Below are 13,822 nucleotides of genomic sequence, written 5' to 3' on the forward strand. Positions count from 1 at the left end.
TAAAATTCCTATCGCTAATTTAATTAGTATTTATCTTTATTACTCTTTAATGCTTGCTATTTCTCTCCTTTTTGTGTTTTTCTCTTATATTTTTACCCCCTTCTCCCACCACTTTACTGTTTTAAACATTACCTATTCTGTTAAAATGCTTTCAGTAGTTATCCTTGAAATTGATCCAAAGTTAACATCTAAACAGAATCTAAAGTTATTATCATCTTTTTAAAAAAATCTAATTCCAGGGGCGCCTGGGTGGCTCAGATGGTTGGGTGTCTGCCTTCGTCTCGGGTCATGATCCTAGGGTCCTGGGATCAAGTCCTGCATTGGGCTCCCTGCTAGGTGGGGAGCCTGCTTCTCCCTCTGCCTCTGCCTCTCTCTCTCTCTCTGACTCTCATGAATAAATAAATAAAAAAGATTAAAAAAAATCTAATTTCAGTATAGTTGACATACAATGCTGTATTAGTTTCAGGTGTACAATATATTGATTCAGCAGTTTTGTACATTACTCAGTGCTCATTGTGATAAGTATAGTCTTAATCCCCTTCACCTTTTTCATGCATCTCCCCACCTACCTCCTCTCTGGTAGCCATCAGTTTGTTCTCTGTAGTTAATAGTCTTTTTTTTATTTGTCTCTTTTTTTCTTTGTTCATTTGTTTTGTTTCTTAAATTCTACATATGAGTGAAATCATATGATATTTGTCTTTCTCTGACTGACTTTGTTTACTTAGCATTGTACCCTCTAGATCCATCCATGTTGTTGCAAATGGCAAGATTTCGTTCTTTTTCATGGCTGAGTAATATTCGTGTGTGTGGGTGTGTGTGTACACACATACACCACATCTTCTTTATCCATTCATCTGTCAGTGGACACTTGGGCTGCTTCCATAGTTCAGCTATTGTAAATAATGCAATAAACATAGGGTGCTTGTATCTTTTTGAATTAGTATTTTCAGATTGTTTGGGTGAATACCCAGGAATGGAATTACTGGATCATATGGTAGTTCTGTTTTTAATTTTCTGAGGAATCTCCATTCTGTTTTCCACAATGGCTGCACCAGTTTTCATTCCCATCAACAGTGTACAAGGACTCCTTTTTTTTTCACATCCTTGTCAACACTTGTTTGTTTGTGTGTCTGTTTTTGACTTTAGCCATTCTGACATGTGTGAGATAATATCTCATTGTGGTTTTGATTTGCATTTCCCTGATGATTAGTGATATTGAACATCTTTTCATTAAATTTAATATCTTAATTACTCTCTTGAACAACATAAGTGCTCCAGATTGAAACTTTCTTCACTCTTCTGATTTATATGCCATTTTTTGGTGTATTTATTCTGACATGTTCTTAAGCCCAATAATTTAGATATTATAATTAATGTTACAAACAGTATTTAAAATTACTTATTGATTACAGGTTTTCTTCTTTTCATTTTGTGCTTCAGGCCTTCCAGTTTGTTTACTGAATTTTTTTTTTAAGATTTTATTTATTTATTTGACAGAGACACAGCAAGAGAGGGAACACAAGCAGGGGGAGTGGTAGAGAGAGAAGCAGGCTTCCCGCCGAGCAGGGAGCCCGATGTGGGGCTCGATCCCAGGACCCTGGGATCATGACCTGAGCTGAAGGCAGATGCTTAATGACTGAATCACGCAGGCGCCCCTGTTTACCGAATTTTTTAAGCACACAATTTCACACATTTTTTTAAAAAAATGGCTTATAGGCAATATTCTTTGTTTTCATTCACATGAAAAAATATTGCTCATTTTATTGCAGGATAGTTCTTTCAGGATCTGAATTTTAGATTGGAGTTGTTTTATTTCAACTTTTTGAGGATAACCAAAGTTCCTTTTTCTAGCTTCTTTTCTTGCTATTCAGTATTTACCTATTAAGTGATGGTCCTGTCAGGTGAGTTCTCTCTTCTGTTTGTCTGATTTTTTTTCAAGATTTATTTATTTAGGGGCACCTGGGTGGCTCAGTTGGTTAGGTGTCTGCCTTCAGCTTGTGTCATGATCCCAGGGGCCTGGGATCAAGTCCCACGTCAGGTTCCCTGCTCTGTGGAGAGTCTGCTTCTCCATTTCTCTCTCCCTCTGCCTCTCTCCCTGCTTGTGCTTGAGCTCTCTCTCTCGCTCTCTCAAATAAATAGATGGGGTCTTTGGAAAAATAAAAAATATTTATTTATGAGAGAGAGAGACAGAGGTACAGAGAGACAGAGGGAGAAAGCGAGAGGAGGGTGCACGGATGGGGGGAGGGGCAGAGGGAGGAGAGAGATCATCTCAGGCTGACTCCCCATAGAGTGCAGAGCCCAACCTGGGGCTCCATCTCTTGACCCCAAGATCATTACCTGAGCCAAAATCAAGAGTCAGGCACTTAACCGAATGAGCCACCCAGGGCCCCTATTTGTCTGATTTTAAAATCATTTTGTTTTTGGACAGAAATACAGTTTTGCCTTACTGTGTCTAATTATTGATTTCTTTTAAATTTTCCTACTTGATAGGAATAATTTCTTTTGTATATATGTCTGTTTTCAGTTCTGGAAAATTGTCAACATGAATTCTTCAAATATTTCTTCTTTAGTCTTTTACAGTTTTCTGGGTCTCTAAGTGCCCATATTTTCAACCTTATACTTTTATACTTCTTAACCTCTGTTTCAGATTTTCTACCTTATTTTTTATCCTTAGTTCTGGTTAAATCCTTTAGATTTATCTTCCAGTTCAGAAATTCTCTTTTTCAGTTTCTCTCAGTTTTAGTGTTTTTTCTTTTGTTGGTATTTGTCCCCAAATAAGTATTGTCCTCTTTGTCTTTCCCCTCCTCTGCACCATTATGTTTTCTTTAATATCACGTCTCTGAATTCAGCTTCTTATTTGCTTGTATATCTGTTAAATCTTTGGAAGTTGTCTTACTTTCTTGTGATTCAAGCACTGCTTTAAAATAAGATTTTTACCTGCCACCTGGTTTTAGCAGGGGTTCACTTTAGAGTGTTTTATTCAAGGTAGTACCTTAATATTTCTTACTTAAATACATTTGCAGTTATTGTATAGTTACGATGAACTTGTGTCATCTCAAGCTCTTGTCATTTGTCTCATCTCTGTGTCTGTGGGCCTCAAGCATAATAGAAAAATAACCATTTGTGGAAAGAATTGTCTTATCCTTTCATTTAATATGGTGTAGGCAATATTATATATTGAGGATCATAGATTTTTTAAATAGATTTATATGCCAATATATTTCAGGTTTGCTGGCTTTATGTATATGTGATTTAGTTATTCTGATCTTCTAATATATATGGTAGACTAGTACATTCATATTACATATTATTGCCCCTTAATTTAATAATCAGTATTAACTTGAGGCGCCTGAGTGGCTCAGTCGGTTAAGCGACTGCCTTCGGCTCAGGTCATGATCCCAGGGTCCTGGGATCGAGCCCCACATCGGGCTCCCTGCTCCGCGGGGAGTCTGCTTCTCCCTCACCCACTCCCCCTGCTTGTGTTCCTGCTGTCGCTATCTCTCTCTGTGTCAAATAAATAAATAAAATCTTTTAAAAAAAAAATCAGTATTAACTTAAATATATATTCTGTCAATCAAGGACCATTTCTCTTATTCAAAGAGTACAGGGTTGCAATATAAGGATGATGAAAAAGTAGTTTCCTTTTGAACATTGTTTTCTAACAATTTCTGCATATTAAAATTCTCAAAATTCTAAAATTTAGCATGGTAGTTATAAAGGATGCTATCTTAATTTATTTTTTATTATTTTTTAAAGATTTTATTTATTTATTTGACAGACACAGCGAGAGAGGGAACACAAGCAGGGGGAGTGGGAGAGGGAGAAGCAGGCTTCCTGCTGAGCAGGGAGCCCAATGCAGGGCTCAATCCCAGGATCCTGGGAACATGACCTGAGCTGAAGGCAGACGCTCAAAAACTGAGCCACCCAGGCGCCCCGATTCTATTTTAATTTAATTTGGAGAGTTGAAAGAAGGTTCTTATTTCATTCTTATAAAATTGGCCTTGAGAGCCTATTTGCATATTTTATGGTATTTATTTATTTTTAATTAATTTATTTTTTTGGCTGGAAGATTAGAGTTTTATAGCAAACAAACCATATTGTACCAACCAGGGGCCTAGCCCAGCTGGGAGTTCGCCCTTGGCCCCATCAGGCTGCTTCCTCCTCCTCCCCCAACTGGCCCCATCCTCAGGTCTTTCTCCATCTCCAGAAGCCCCTCCCCTCTGGCCTTTGGTCCACCCAGTCCCTCCCCCACCTATGCGCCTCCCTGTAACCTGAGATATGTTGATAGATTTCCCCCCCTTCCTTACATAGTACAACCAGGCTTCCCCAGGAGGCTTGGGCTCAGGGGCAGGACCTGGACCCCAACTCCTGTCCCTGGCCCCCCAGACCCTGAGCTTATTTGCATTTTAAAAATAAAAATTGAAAAATATGGTCTAAGAACTATGAGTATTTACCATTTTTAGTTATTTTAATATGTTGATATTTTGAATATGCAATCATTTAGGTATTCTGTGCAGAAAAAGACTATCATTTGTTCTAAGTTACAAGTGTCTTTTCTTATGTTACTACTTTAGACAAAGAAACAGCCTTGGTATAACAGCACATTAGCATCAAGAAGAAAACGACTCACTGCTCATTTTGAAGATTTAGAGCAATGTTACTTTTCCACAAGGATGTCTCGTATTTCAGGTACATATTCCAGACTTCTTAAAATATATCAAGTTCATATGTCAGATCCATTTCTAGTTTCTTATGCTGGATTCATATAAAGTCCTATTTATAAAACAAAAGTGTGTCTTTTCGACATATTCTACCAGAATGTTGTGGAGGTTCTTAGAGATCTTGAAGAACATTTGTTTCCCATAGCTGTTTTTGTTTTTATCCCTTCTATTTGGGGATTTTTAATCTTTGTGTAGTGAGCTATATAAAGTTAAGAAAAAAAATCAAGCATGAATATGTTGCTAAAAATAAGTTGCATTCATTTGCCTCTTGTTATGAAATACTAAACATTTACTAAGTTTTAAGCACTGTCCTTTGTGCTAAGAATAAAAAGATGAAAGAACTGATTTCTGTTGTCAGGGAGTATTGTAAATTCAGTGGGGCAAAGCAACAGGTAAATAATTCTATGTGATATTATATGTTGTATAAGTGTGTTAGGGGAATAGAGAAGAATATCCACTAATACAGCTGGGAATGAAAAATCCACACCAAGTTGAAAATGAGGAAATGTAAGGGAATGATCACTGTAGGGATTTTAGAGGATTGTATTTAGTCAAAGCTAGAATTCATTAACTAAATAAGATAATTAGAAAATCTTCAAAGTAGAGGAAATAACTTACGCAACATCATGGACATAATAGGGTATTTTCATTGCATTACTGCAGTTCTCCTTGAGTTGTAACTTTCTCAGTGTCTTTGCTCACCAATGAAGTAGGGACATTAATACCAACCCTATGTTTTGTTTTGTTTTTTAGGATTTATAGGTGATATAAATTAGGTGCTCAATTAACTGATATCATTAGTAGTACACCTGCTCAAAATGAGGACCACCCAGGAAAAAAATGTGTGATATTTTATTAGTTGTTAAAAATCTGGCCTTAGTTTCCTCTTGAATAGGCATGTTTGTATTAAAATCTACACATTTTTAAAATTAAGAACACAGGAAACAATGGGTGTTGGTGAGGATGTGGAGAAAGGGGAACCCTCTTGCACCTTGGTGGGAATGCAAACTGTTGTAGCCACTCTGGAAAACATTATGGCGGTTTCTCAGAATGTTAAAAATAGAACTACCCTGTGATCTAGCAGTTGTACTACTAGGTATTTATTCAAAGGATAACAAAAATACAGATTCAAATACAACATGCATCCTGATGTTTATAGCAGCATTATTAACAATAGCCAAACTATGGAGAGAGCCTGGATGTCCATTGAGTGATGAATGGATAAAGAAGATGTGGTATATATTCACAATGAAATATTAGCCATCAATTAGAATGAAATCTTGCCATGCACAATGATGTGGATGGAGCTAGAGTGTATTATGCTAAGTGAAATAAGTCAGAGAAAGGTAAGTACCATATGATTTCACTCATATGTGGAATTTAGGAAACAAATCAGGAGAACATATGGGAGCAGGGGTAAAAAGAGAGAGAAAACAAACCAGAAGAGATAGAGAATAAACTGAGGGGTGATGGAGGGAGGTGAGTAGGGGATGGGCTAGATGGGTGATGGGTATTAAGGAGGGCACTTCTTATGATGAGCACTGAGTGTTGTATTTAAGTGATGAATCACTGAATTCTACTCCTGAGACCAGTATTGCACTGTGTGCTGACTGACTAGAATCTAAATAAAAATTTGAAGGGAAAAAAAAAATCTACACATTGCTTAGGACCTTTGGACAAATTTGCCCTAGGATAGGTGGTGGAAGAAAAAGAAGATTTACATACCATTTTTCCTGTGAATTCTAGGTGAGAACAAGCTTTGTTTATAAATGTGTATGCAATTAACAATCAACAGTTTTTATAAGATGGGAAACTTCGATTGTTTTGCCTGGGAATTGAGCCCCTTTTTGAGCCTCTGTAATAGTCTATAAAGTGCAATAGGAAGCTGTGAAATTGGAAAGTGGTTTGATATTTACAGTCTGATTGGCAAAGGTTCATATTAACGCTGTTAGATGTTATTTGTTGGTGCATTGTTGAAATACATCCATAGGCAAATGGCAGACATTTAAAAGAAAAAGAGAAGTAGGAAAGAGAGATTGGGGAATAGTTTTTAAATAACTAGCAGCATAGGCATTGCTGTGGTATAGTAAAGGTGTAGTCACAGACCAATTTATTTTGGGGATGTAAGATTACTGGAAGGTGGAATAAATTAAAAACAGGAGGATAAGATTAGATTTTCATTTTTATGGGCATGGTTATATTGTATTTAAAACATGTTGTCCTTAGTTTTTAGGAGTCTCAAGTTTATCTTACTGAATTTATACATTGACTACACTTACCGTATTGCTGAATATGAAGTTCCTCCTAGTGTCCTTGACTGTGAAGAAGAAATTTTAACTTATACATAATGGAGTACATAGTGTTTGTTTTTCCTTCTGTATATTTTTAAATGAGAATCCATCCCCTCTTTCTGATTTTCAATTTTCAACTCTGGAAATGAGAGATGAAGATTAAGAGATTAATGCCCTGGACTCTTAGTTGTAATTGGAAGAGAAGGTAAATCATAAAGCATTAGAAGAGAAAAAAGACATGCTGAACACACTTTCACAAACTAATCTGTAATTGGAATAGGAAAAGTAATACGCTAGCAGATATGTATGATTATTGACCATAAACCTACCAAGCATACAAGATCCTACCTTTTTATAACCAGATAAAAATCAAATCCCTATACTTTCAGATACTAAAGTAATTATTTTTAGTGTTTTCTTTATAACTGCTTTTGGAAGTAGATGTTAATGAATAGGTATCATGGCCCCAGAAGTTTAGCTACCCAGGAAAAGATTATGGACTTCAGCAGAATATACATTCTTGAATGCTTGTAAATTTTTTTATGCTTGGGGATTGGTGTCAAAATATGAAAGAATAGATTTACATTAAATTAGTATTTAAACAAATATCTAAGGTGTCTTTCCAGTCACTATTATATTAATACTCAGAGTTAATGGGATTATATATAAAAAGAACCAATTAGTTGTTACATTCAAACCACTTTGTAGTACAGTTGATTCATTTTACTGCAGTAACCCATGTTTTATTTCCAATTTGTTGAATTTACTGAGAAGAATTTTTGTGGAGCAGGAACATTATTTAAGTAACATTATGACAGTGCATGCTAATTGGGTTTGTTTTTTGCTGTTTTTAGAATGGAAACAGTATAAAATTGGAACCTTTGATATAGGTTAGATGAATTTGCCATTTTAGTGTTTAAATCTTTAAAATGTAAAATATCGGAGACAGAAGCTTAGTATCAGAGACTAGTAATTGTTTTTTGCTGTAGTAGTGTTAGATAAATTTCTTTATGTCAGTAGTTACCTTCAAGATAGCCTAATATCTCCGGATGAATTGAATCAATTCTTTACTGTCTGTCCTTGGTACCTTAACTCTGTAGACTTAATGATTTTTTTTTAAGATTTTATTTATTATTTATTAGAGAATGAGAGAGAGCATGAGCCTGGTAAGCAGCAGAGGGAGAAGCAGACTCCCCACTGAGCAGGAAGCCTGACATGGGGCTTGATCCTGGGACTCCAGGATCATGACCTGAGACAAAAGCAGACGCTCAACCAACTGAACCACCCAGGCACCTCAGACTTAATGATTCTTATATCTAAATTTCATTATGCCTACTTATTTTCAGAGGACATTTAAGGAGGGGAAATCATGGGACAACTGGGTGGCTCACTTGGTTAAGTGTCCCACTCTTGGTTTTGGCTGAGGTCATGATCTTGGGGTCATGAACTGGAGCACCATGTTGGGCTCCCTGCTCAGTGGGAAGTCTGCTTTCTCTCTCTCCCACCCCCTGCTTGAGCGCGCTCTCTCTTTCTTTCTCTGTCTCTCAAATAAATAAATCTTTAAAGTGTGTGTGGGGGGGATATCACGAAAGTTTACCTTGAAAAAGTTGTATGTGTTTGTGTATGAGCTAAAAGTGATGAAGAAGGTATGAAAACAGTGTTGTAACAGTCTTACTTCAAATTTCAGTTAAGAAGCTAACTAAATTGGGTGTTTTACTTTTCTTTCTTTGGAAAGGAAAATACAAGTCCAAACTTAAAGCATTTTTGAAAAGCAATGATTTTTTATTCATGCTTTCTCTGTAGTCTTGTTTCTAGGTTGGAGAATAGATAGCTGTATTTATTCTGTCTTTCATGAGATGATTTTGTGATTTAAATTCCTCGTAATTTAATTATGAATAGTTTACTGAAATGGGCTTTACTCAAAGTATTTATTCAGTGCTCTAGTGGATGGAATTAATGTTTTCCCTATTCCACCAAGACATTTGAGTAGAAGTATTTTATTTTTGAGAATAATTGATGTATTACAGTTTTCTCCCTTTTCATAACTGATTTGAGAAACATCAAAGTATAATGTGAACAAGTATTTCACTTTCTTTTTACTTAAAAAGCAATTGCTTTCTTAATCTAAATTATGTTATAAATTGTGTTTTAATAGTAAATAAATGTGGGCTTGCAGATGTATCTCTGTAAACGTGTTCCTTCAAAATAACGAATATACTCAGTGTATATACTCCTCTCTCCACCCTCATTTTCTCCATTGATAAGGGATTTTTGTTTTAATAAAAGATTATATTTCTCTTGATCAGAGGTACTTTTTTGTTTTCCAAGGTACTATTGCTTAAAAATATTTACAGTATGTTTTTATTGGTGTTGAAAGAGACAGTGTGTTTCAATGAACCACTAAGAAATTTTTATTAAAGCTGAGAGATCAGCTAAATAATTTGTGCATGCTAATATTCTCTAAATACTTAAGAATTGTTTATATTTAGAATATATTTTTTAATCTGTATATACTGCTCTTTGACTTACATTGCAGTAAAATTTATTTTATTTTGTTTTCTTCGTGTAGATGATAGTCGAACTGCAAGCCAGTTGGATGAATTTCAGGAATGCTTGTCTAAGTTTACTCGATATAATTCAGTACGACCTTTGGCTACATTGTCATATGCTAGCGATCTCTATAATGGTTCCAGCATAGTCTCTAGGTAAGTATTGGGCAGCACTCTTTACTATTTACTTTTGCAAGAGTATCTAGATTTTAATCTAGAATTTAACAAGCAGTTTCATTGTTCTAGTTAAGAGCCTGGAACACTACATCAAAAACTAATGATGTAATGTATGGTGATTAACATAACATAATAAAATTAAATTAAAAAAAAATAAGGAAATAAAAAAAAAAGAGCCTGTGTTCTGAAGTCAGGTTGCCTGCCAATTTTTAGTTCTGTGGTCTTGGTCAAGTTCCTGAATCTCTTTAGTCCTCAGTGTCTTCATCTTTAAAATGAAATGATTAATGGTATTCATCTCTTAGGGTTGCAGTTTGTGTTCTTATAATGTCTTTGTCTGGTTTTGGTGACAGGGTGTATGTGCTCTTCTCATAAGGGCTCCCTCATCTTCAGTTTTCTAGAAGAGTTTGTGAAGAATTGGTATTATTTCTTCCTTATATATTTTGTAGAATTCTCCAGTGAAACTATCTTGGCCTTGAGTTTTCTTTGAGGGAAGAGTTTTAAATATAAATTAAATTTTTTTTTTTAAAGATTTTATTTATTTGACAGAGAGAGACACAGCGAGAGAGGGAACACAAGCAGGGGATGTGGGGGAGGGAGAAGCAGGGAGCCCGATGTGAGGCCCAATCCCAGGACCCCGGGATCATGACCTGAGCTGAAGGCAGATACTTAATGACTGAGCCACCGAGGCGCCCCTATAAATTAAATTTTTAAAAGAAGTGTAAGACTAATCAGGTTATTGATTTTTTTTCTTGATTGAACATTATTTTTAGTTTGTGTCTTTAAAAGAATTGCCCAGGGCGCTTGGGTGGCACAGTCGGTTAAATGTCTGCCTTCGGCTCAGGTCGTGACCCCAGGGTCCTGGGATCGAGCCCCGCATCGGGCTCCCTGCTTGGTGGGGAGTCTGCTTCTCCCTCTCCCTCTGCCTCCTGCTCTGCCTACTTGTGTTCTCTCTTTCCCTCTGTCAAATAAATAAATAAATAAAATCTTAAAAAAAAATAATTTGCCCATTTCACCTAGGTTGTTGAATTTATTGGCATTCATGTGTTTATGATATTCCTTTATTATCCTTTTGTGTCTTTAGATTCTCTAATGATGTTCCCTTTCTCATTCCTGATATTGGAAGCTTGTTTGCCTTTATTTTTTTTTTTCCTTAATAGTCTGGTTTAGAAGTTTATCAGTTTTATTTGTCTTTTCAAATAGCTCTTAGTTTATTGATATTCTATAGTTTTCATTGATTTCTGCTCTAAACTTTATTTCTTTTTTTTCTACTTTCTTTAGATTTAATTTGCCTCTTTGTTGTTTCTTAAGGTAGAAACTAAAGTGATTGAGTTGAAAATTTGCTTCTGTAATATAATTTGTGCTTTAAATTTCTCTCCATACCCTGAATTAGCTGCATCCCATGAATTTTTGATGTGGTATTTTTTCTTTTTTCCAAATTTTATTTTTATTGTGATAAAATACATGTAACATAAAATAACTATCTTAATGAGTGTGCTGTTCAGTGGTATTTAATAAATACCTTCATAGTATTGTGCAAGTGTCACCAGTATCCATCGTTTTAATACTTGACACCTTGTAAAACTGAAAATCAGTATCCGTTAAACAGTAACTCTTCATTCCCATCTTCCCCGAATCCTGGCAGCCACCCTTCTACTTTATTTCTCTATTATTTTGACTACTCTGAGTAACTCATACAAGCAAAATTATACAGTATTTGTTTTTTTGTGACTGGCTTATTTCACTTAGCAAAATGTCAGTTTTTGTCCATGTTGTAGCATATATCAGAATTTTACTACGTTTTAAGGCTGAATTACACTCCATTGTATGTATGTATATGCCACATTTTGCTTATCTGTTTGTCTGTTGATGGACACATATGTTGCTTCCATGTTCTTTTTTCTTTTTTCTTTTTTATTATGTTAATCACCATAAATTACATCATTAGTTTTTGATGTAGTGTTCCATGATTCAATGTTTGCGTATAACACCCAGTGCTCCATTCAGTACGTGCCCTTTGATACCCATCACCAGCCTAATCCATCCCCCACCCCCTCCCCTCTAGAACCCTCAGTTTGCTTCCATGTTTTTTAACTGTTGTGAATAATACTGCTATGAACGTCGGTGAACAGCTACCTCTTCAAGACCTTATTTTCAGTTCTTTTAGATATATCCCCAGATATGGCATTGCTGGATTATATGGTAATTCTATTTCTAATTTTTTGAGGAGCTGCCATACTGTTTTCCACAATGGCTGTGCCATTTTATAAACCCACCAGCAGTGCATAAAGCTTCCAGTTTCTCCACATTCTTGCCAGCACTTGTTATTTTCTGTTTTTGATAGTCACCATCCTAACAGATGTGAGGTGTGGTAGCTCTTAGATTAGCTTTGCATTTCCCTAATGACTAGTGGATGTTGTGCATTGTTTCCTGTGCTTATTGGCCATTTGTTTTACAGAAATTTCTGTTGAAGTCTTTGCCCAGTTTTGAATTGTTTTGTTGTTATGTTTCAGTAGTTGTCTATATATTCTGGATATTAATCTCTTATCAGATTTGTACATATTTCCTCTCATTCTGTGGGTTGTCTTTTTACATTGATACTGTCTGTTGAGTCACAGAATTTTATAATTTACACGACATCTAATTTGTCTATTTTTCTTTTGTTGCCTGTGCTTTTGATGTCATATCCCAGAAATCATTATCAAATCTGAAGTCATGAAAAGAGTTTTGTAGTTTTGTGTTTTAGATTTAACTTTCTGATCCATTTTGAGTTAATTTTTGTGTATGGTTTTAGGTAAGGGTCCAGCTTCATTCTTTTTTTTATGTGGTTATGCAGTATCCCAGCATCATTTCTTGAAAAACTCTGTTCCTTATTGAATGGTATTGCCACTCTTGTCAAAGGTCATTTGACTATATATATATATATATATATATATATATATATATATATATATGTGGAAGGGTTTATTTCTGGTTCTCTTCTCTGCTTCGTTGGCCTGTATAGCTATTTTTATGCCACTACCACACTTTTTTTAAGAGAGAGAGCGAGAGAGTGAGGGCTGGGGGGCAGAGACAGAGGGAGAGAGAATCTTAAGCAGATTTCACACCCAGCATGGAGCCCAACACCGGACTCTGATTTCCTGACCCCGAGATCATGACCTGAACCAAAATCAAGAGTCAGAGTCTTAACAGACTGAGCCACCCAGGTGCTCCAACACACTGTTTTATTATAGCTTTGTAGTAAATTTTGAAATCAGGAAGTGAGTCCTTTAGCTCTGTTCTTTTTCAAGATTGTTTGTTCTATTTCTGCAGAAAATGTCATTGGGATTTTGACAGGGATTGCATTGAATCTCCAGATTGCTTTGGGTAATATTGGCATCTTAACAATATTCAGTCTTCTGATCCATGGACATGAGATGTATCTCCATTTATTTCTGTCTTCTTTAATTTTTTTCAGCAATTTTTTGTAGTTTTCATTGCACACATCTTTCACTTTTGATTAATTCCTAAATTTTTTTTGATGCTACTGTAAGTGGAGATGTTTTCATAATTTTACGACTATTCATTGTTACTGCATTGAAGATAGGATTTTCATTTTCATTCAGTTCAAGAAACTTAAGTTTCAAATTTGATTTTTTTTTTGACTCATGGATTATTGAGACATATCTTAATAGTTTTCAGATATTGGGATTTTCTAGTTATCTTTTTGTTATTTTTATCTTCATTATCTTGATGACTATCCTTTAAAAATTTTTATTTTTTTAAATTTTTATTTATTTTTTATTTATTTGAGAGAGAGCATGAGAGGGGGGAGGGTCAGAGGGAGAAGCAGACTCACTGCTGACAGCAGGGAGCCATGCGGGACTCGATCCTGGGACTCCAGGATCATGACCTGAGCCGAAGGCAGTCGTTTAACCAACTGAGCCACCCAGGCGCCCCACTATCCTTTAAAAATTTTTAATAAAAATTTCTAATACATATAAAAATAGAGAGAATGCAATAATAATCCCTCATATAGCCATCTTCCAGATTCAGCATGATCCAATTTTGCTATCCTTTCTTCTTTTATACTTTTTGGTTTTTTTAA

General features: G+C 35.5%; 1 protein-coding gene across 5 annotated transcripts in view; it reads left to right on the forward strand.

Annotated features, from left to right (window-relative positions):
* COP1 (COP1 E3 ubiquitin ligase) overlaps nucleotides 1-13,822 on the forward strand; it is a 246,479-nt gene that overhangs the window by 95,048 nt on the left and 137,609 nt on the right. For all 5 annotated transcript variants that reach the window (XR_003523023.2, XM_027611143.2, XM_027611142.2 and 2 more), the window contains 2 exons: nucleotides 4,575-4,689; nucleotides 9,582-9,717. Coding sequence is in view for 4 of the 5 variants with exons in the window: in XM_027611143.2 (XP_027466944.2) it covers nucleotides 4,575-4,689; nucleotides 9,582-9,717 (251 nt within the window). In the remaining variant the exon portion in view is untranslated. The remainder of the gene's footprint in view (nucleotides 1-4,574; nucleotides 4,690-9,581; nucleotides 9,718-13,822) is intronic.

This window comes from Zalophus californianus, chromosome 10, assembly GCF_009762305.2.
Source record: "Zalophus californianus isolate mZalCal1 chromosome 10, mZalCal1.pri.v2, whole genome shotgun sequence".
Classification (NCBI taxonomy): Eukaryota; Metazoa; Chordata; class Mammalia; order Carnivora; family Otariidae; genus Zalophus; species Zalophus californianus.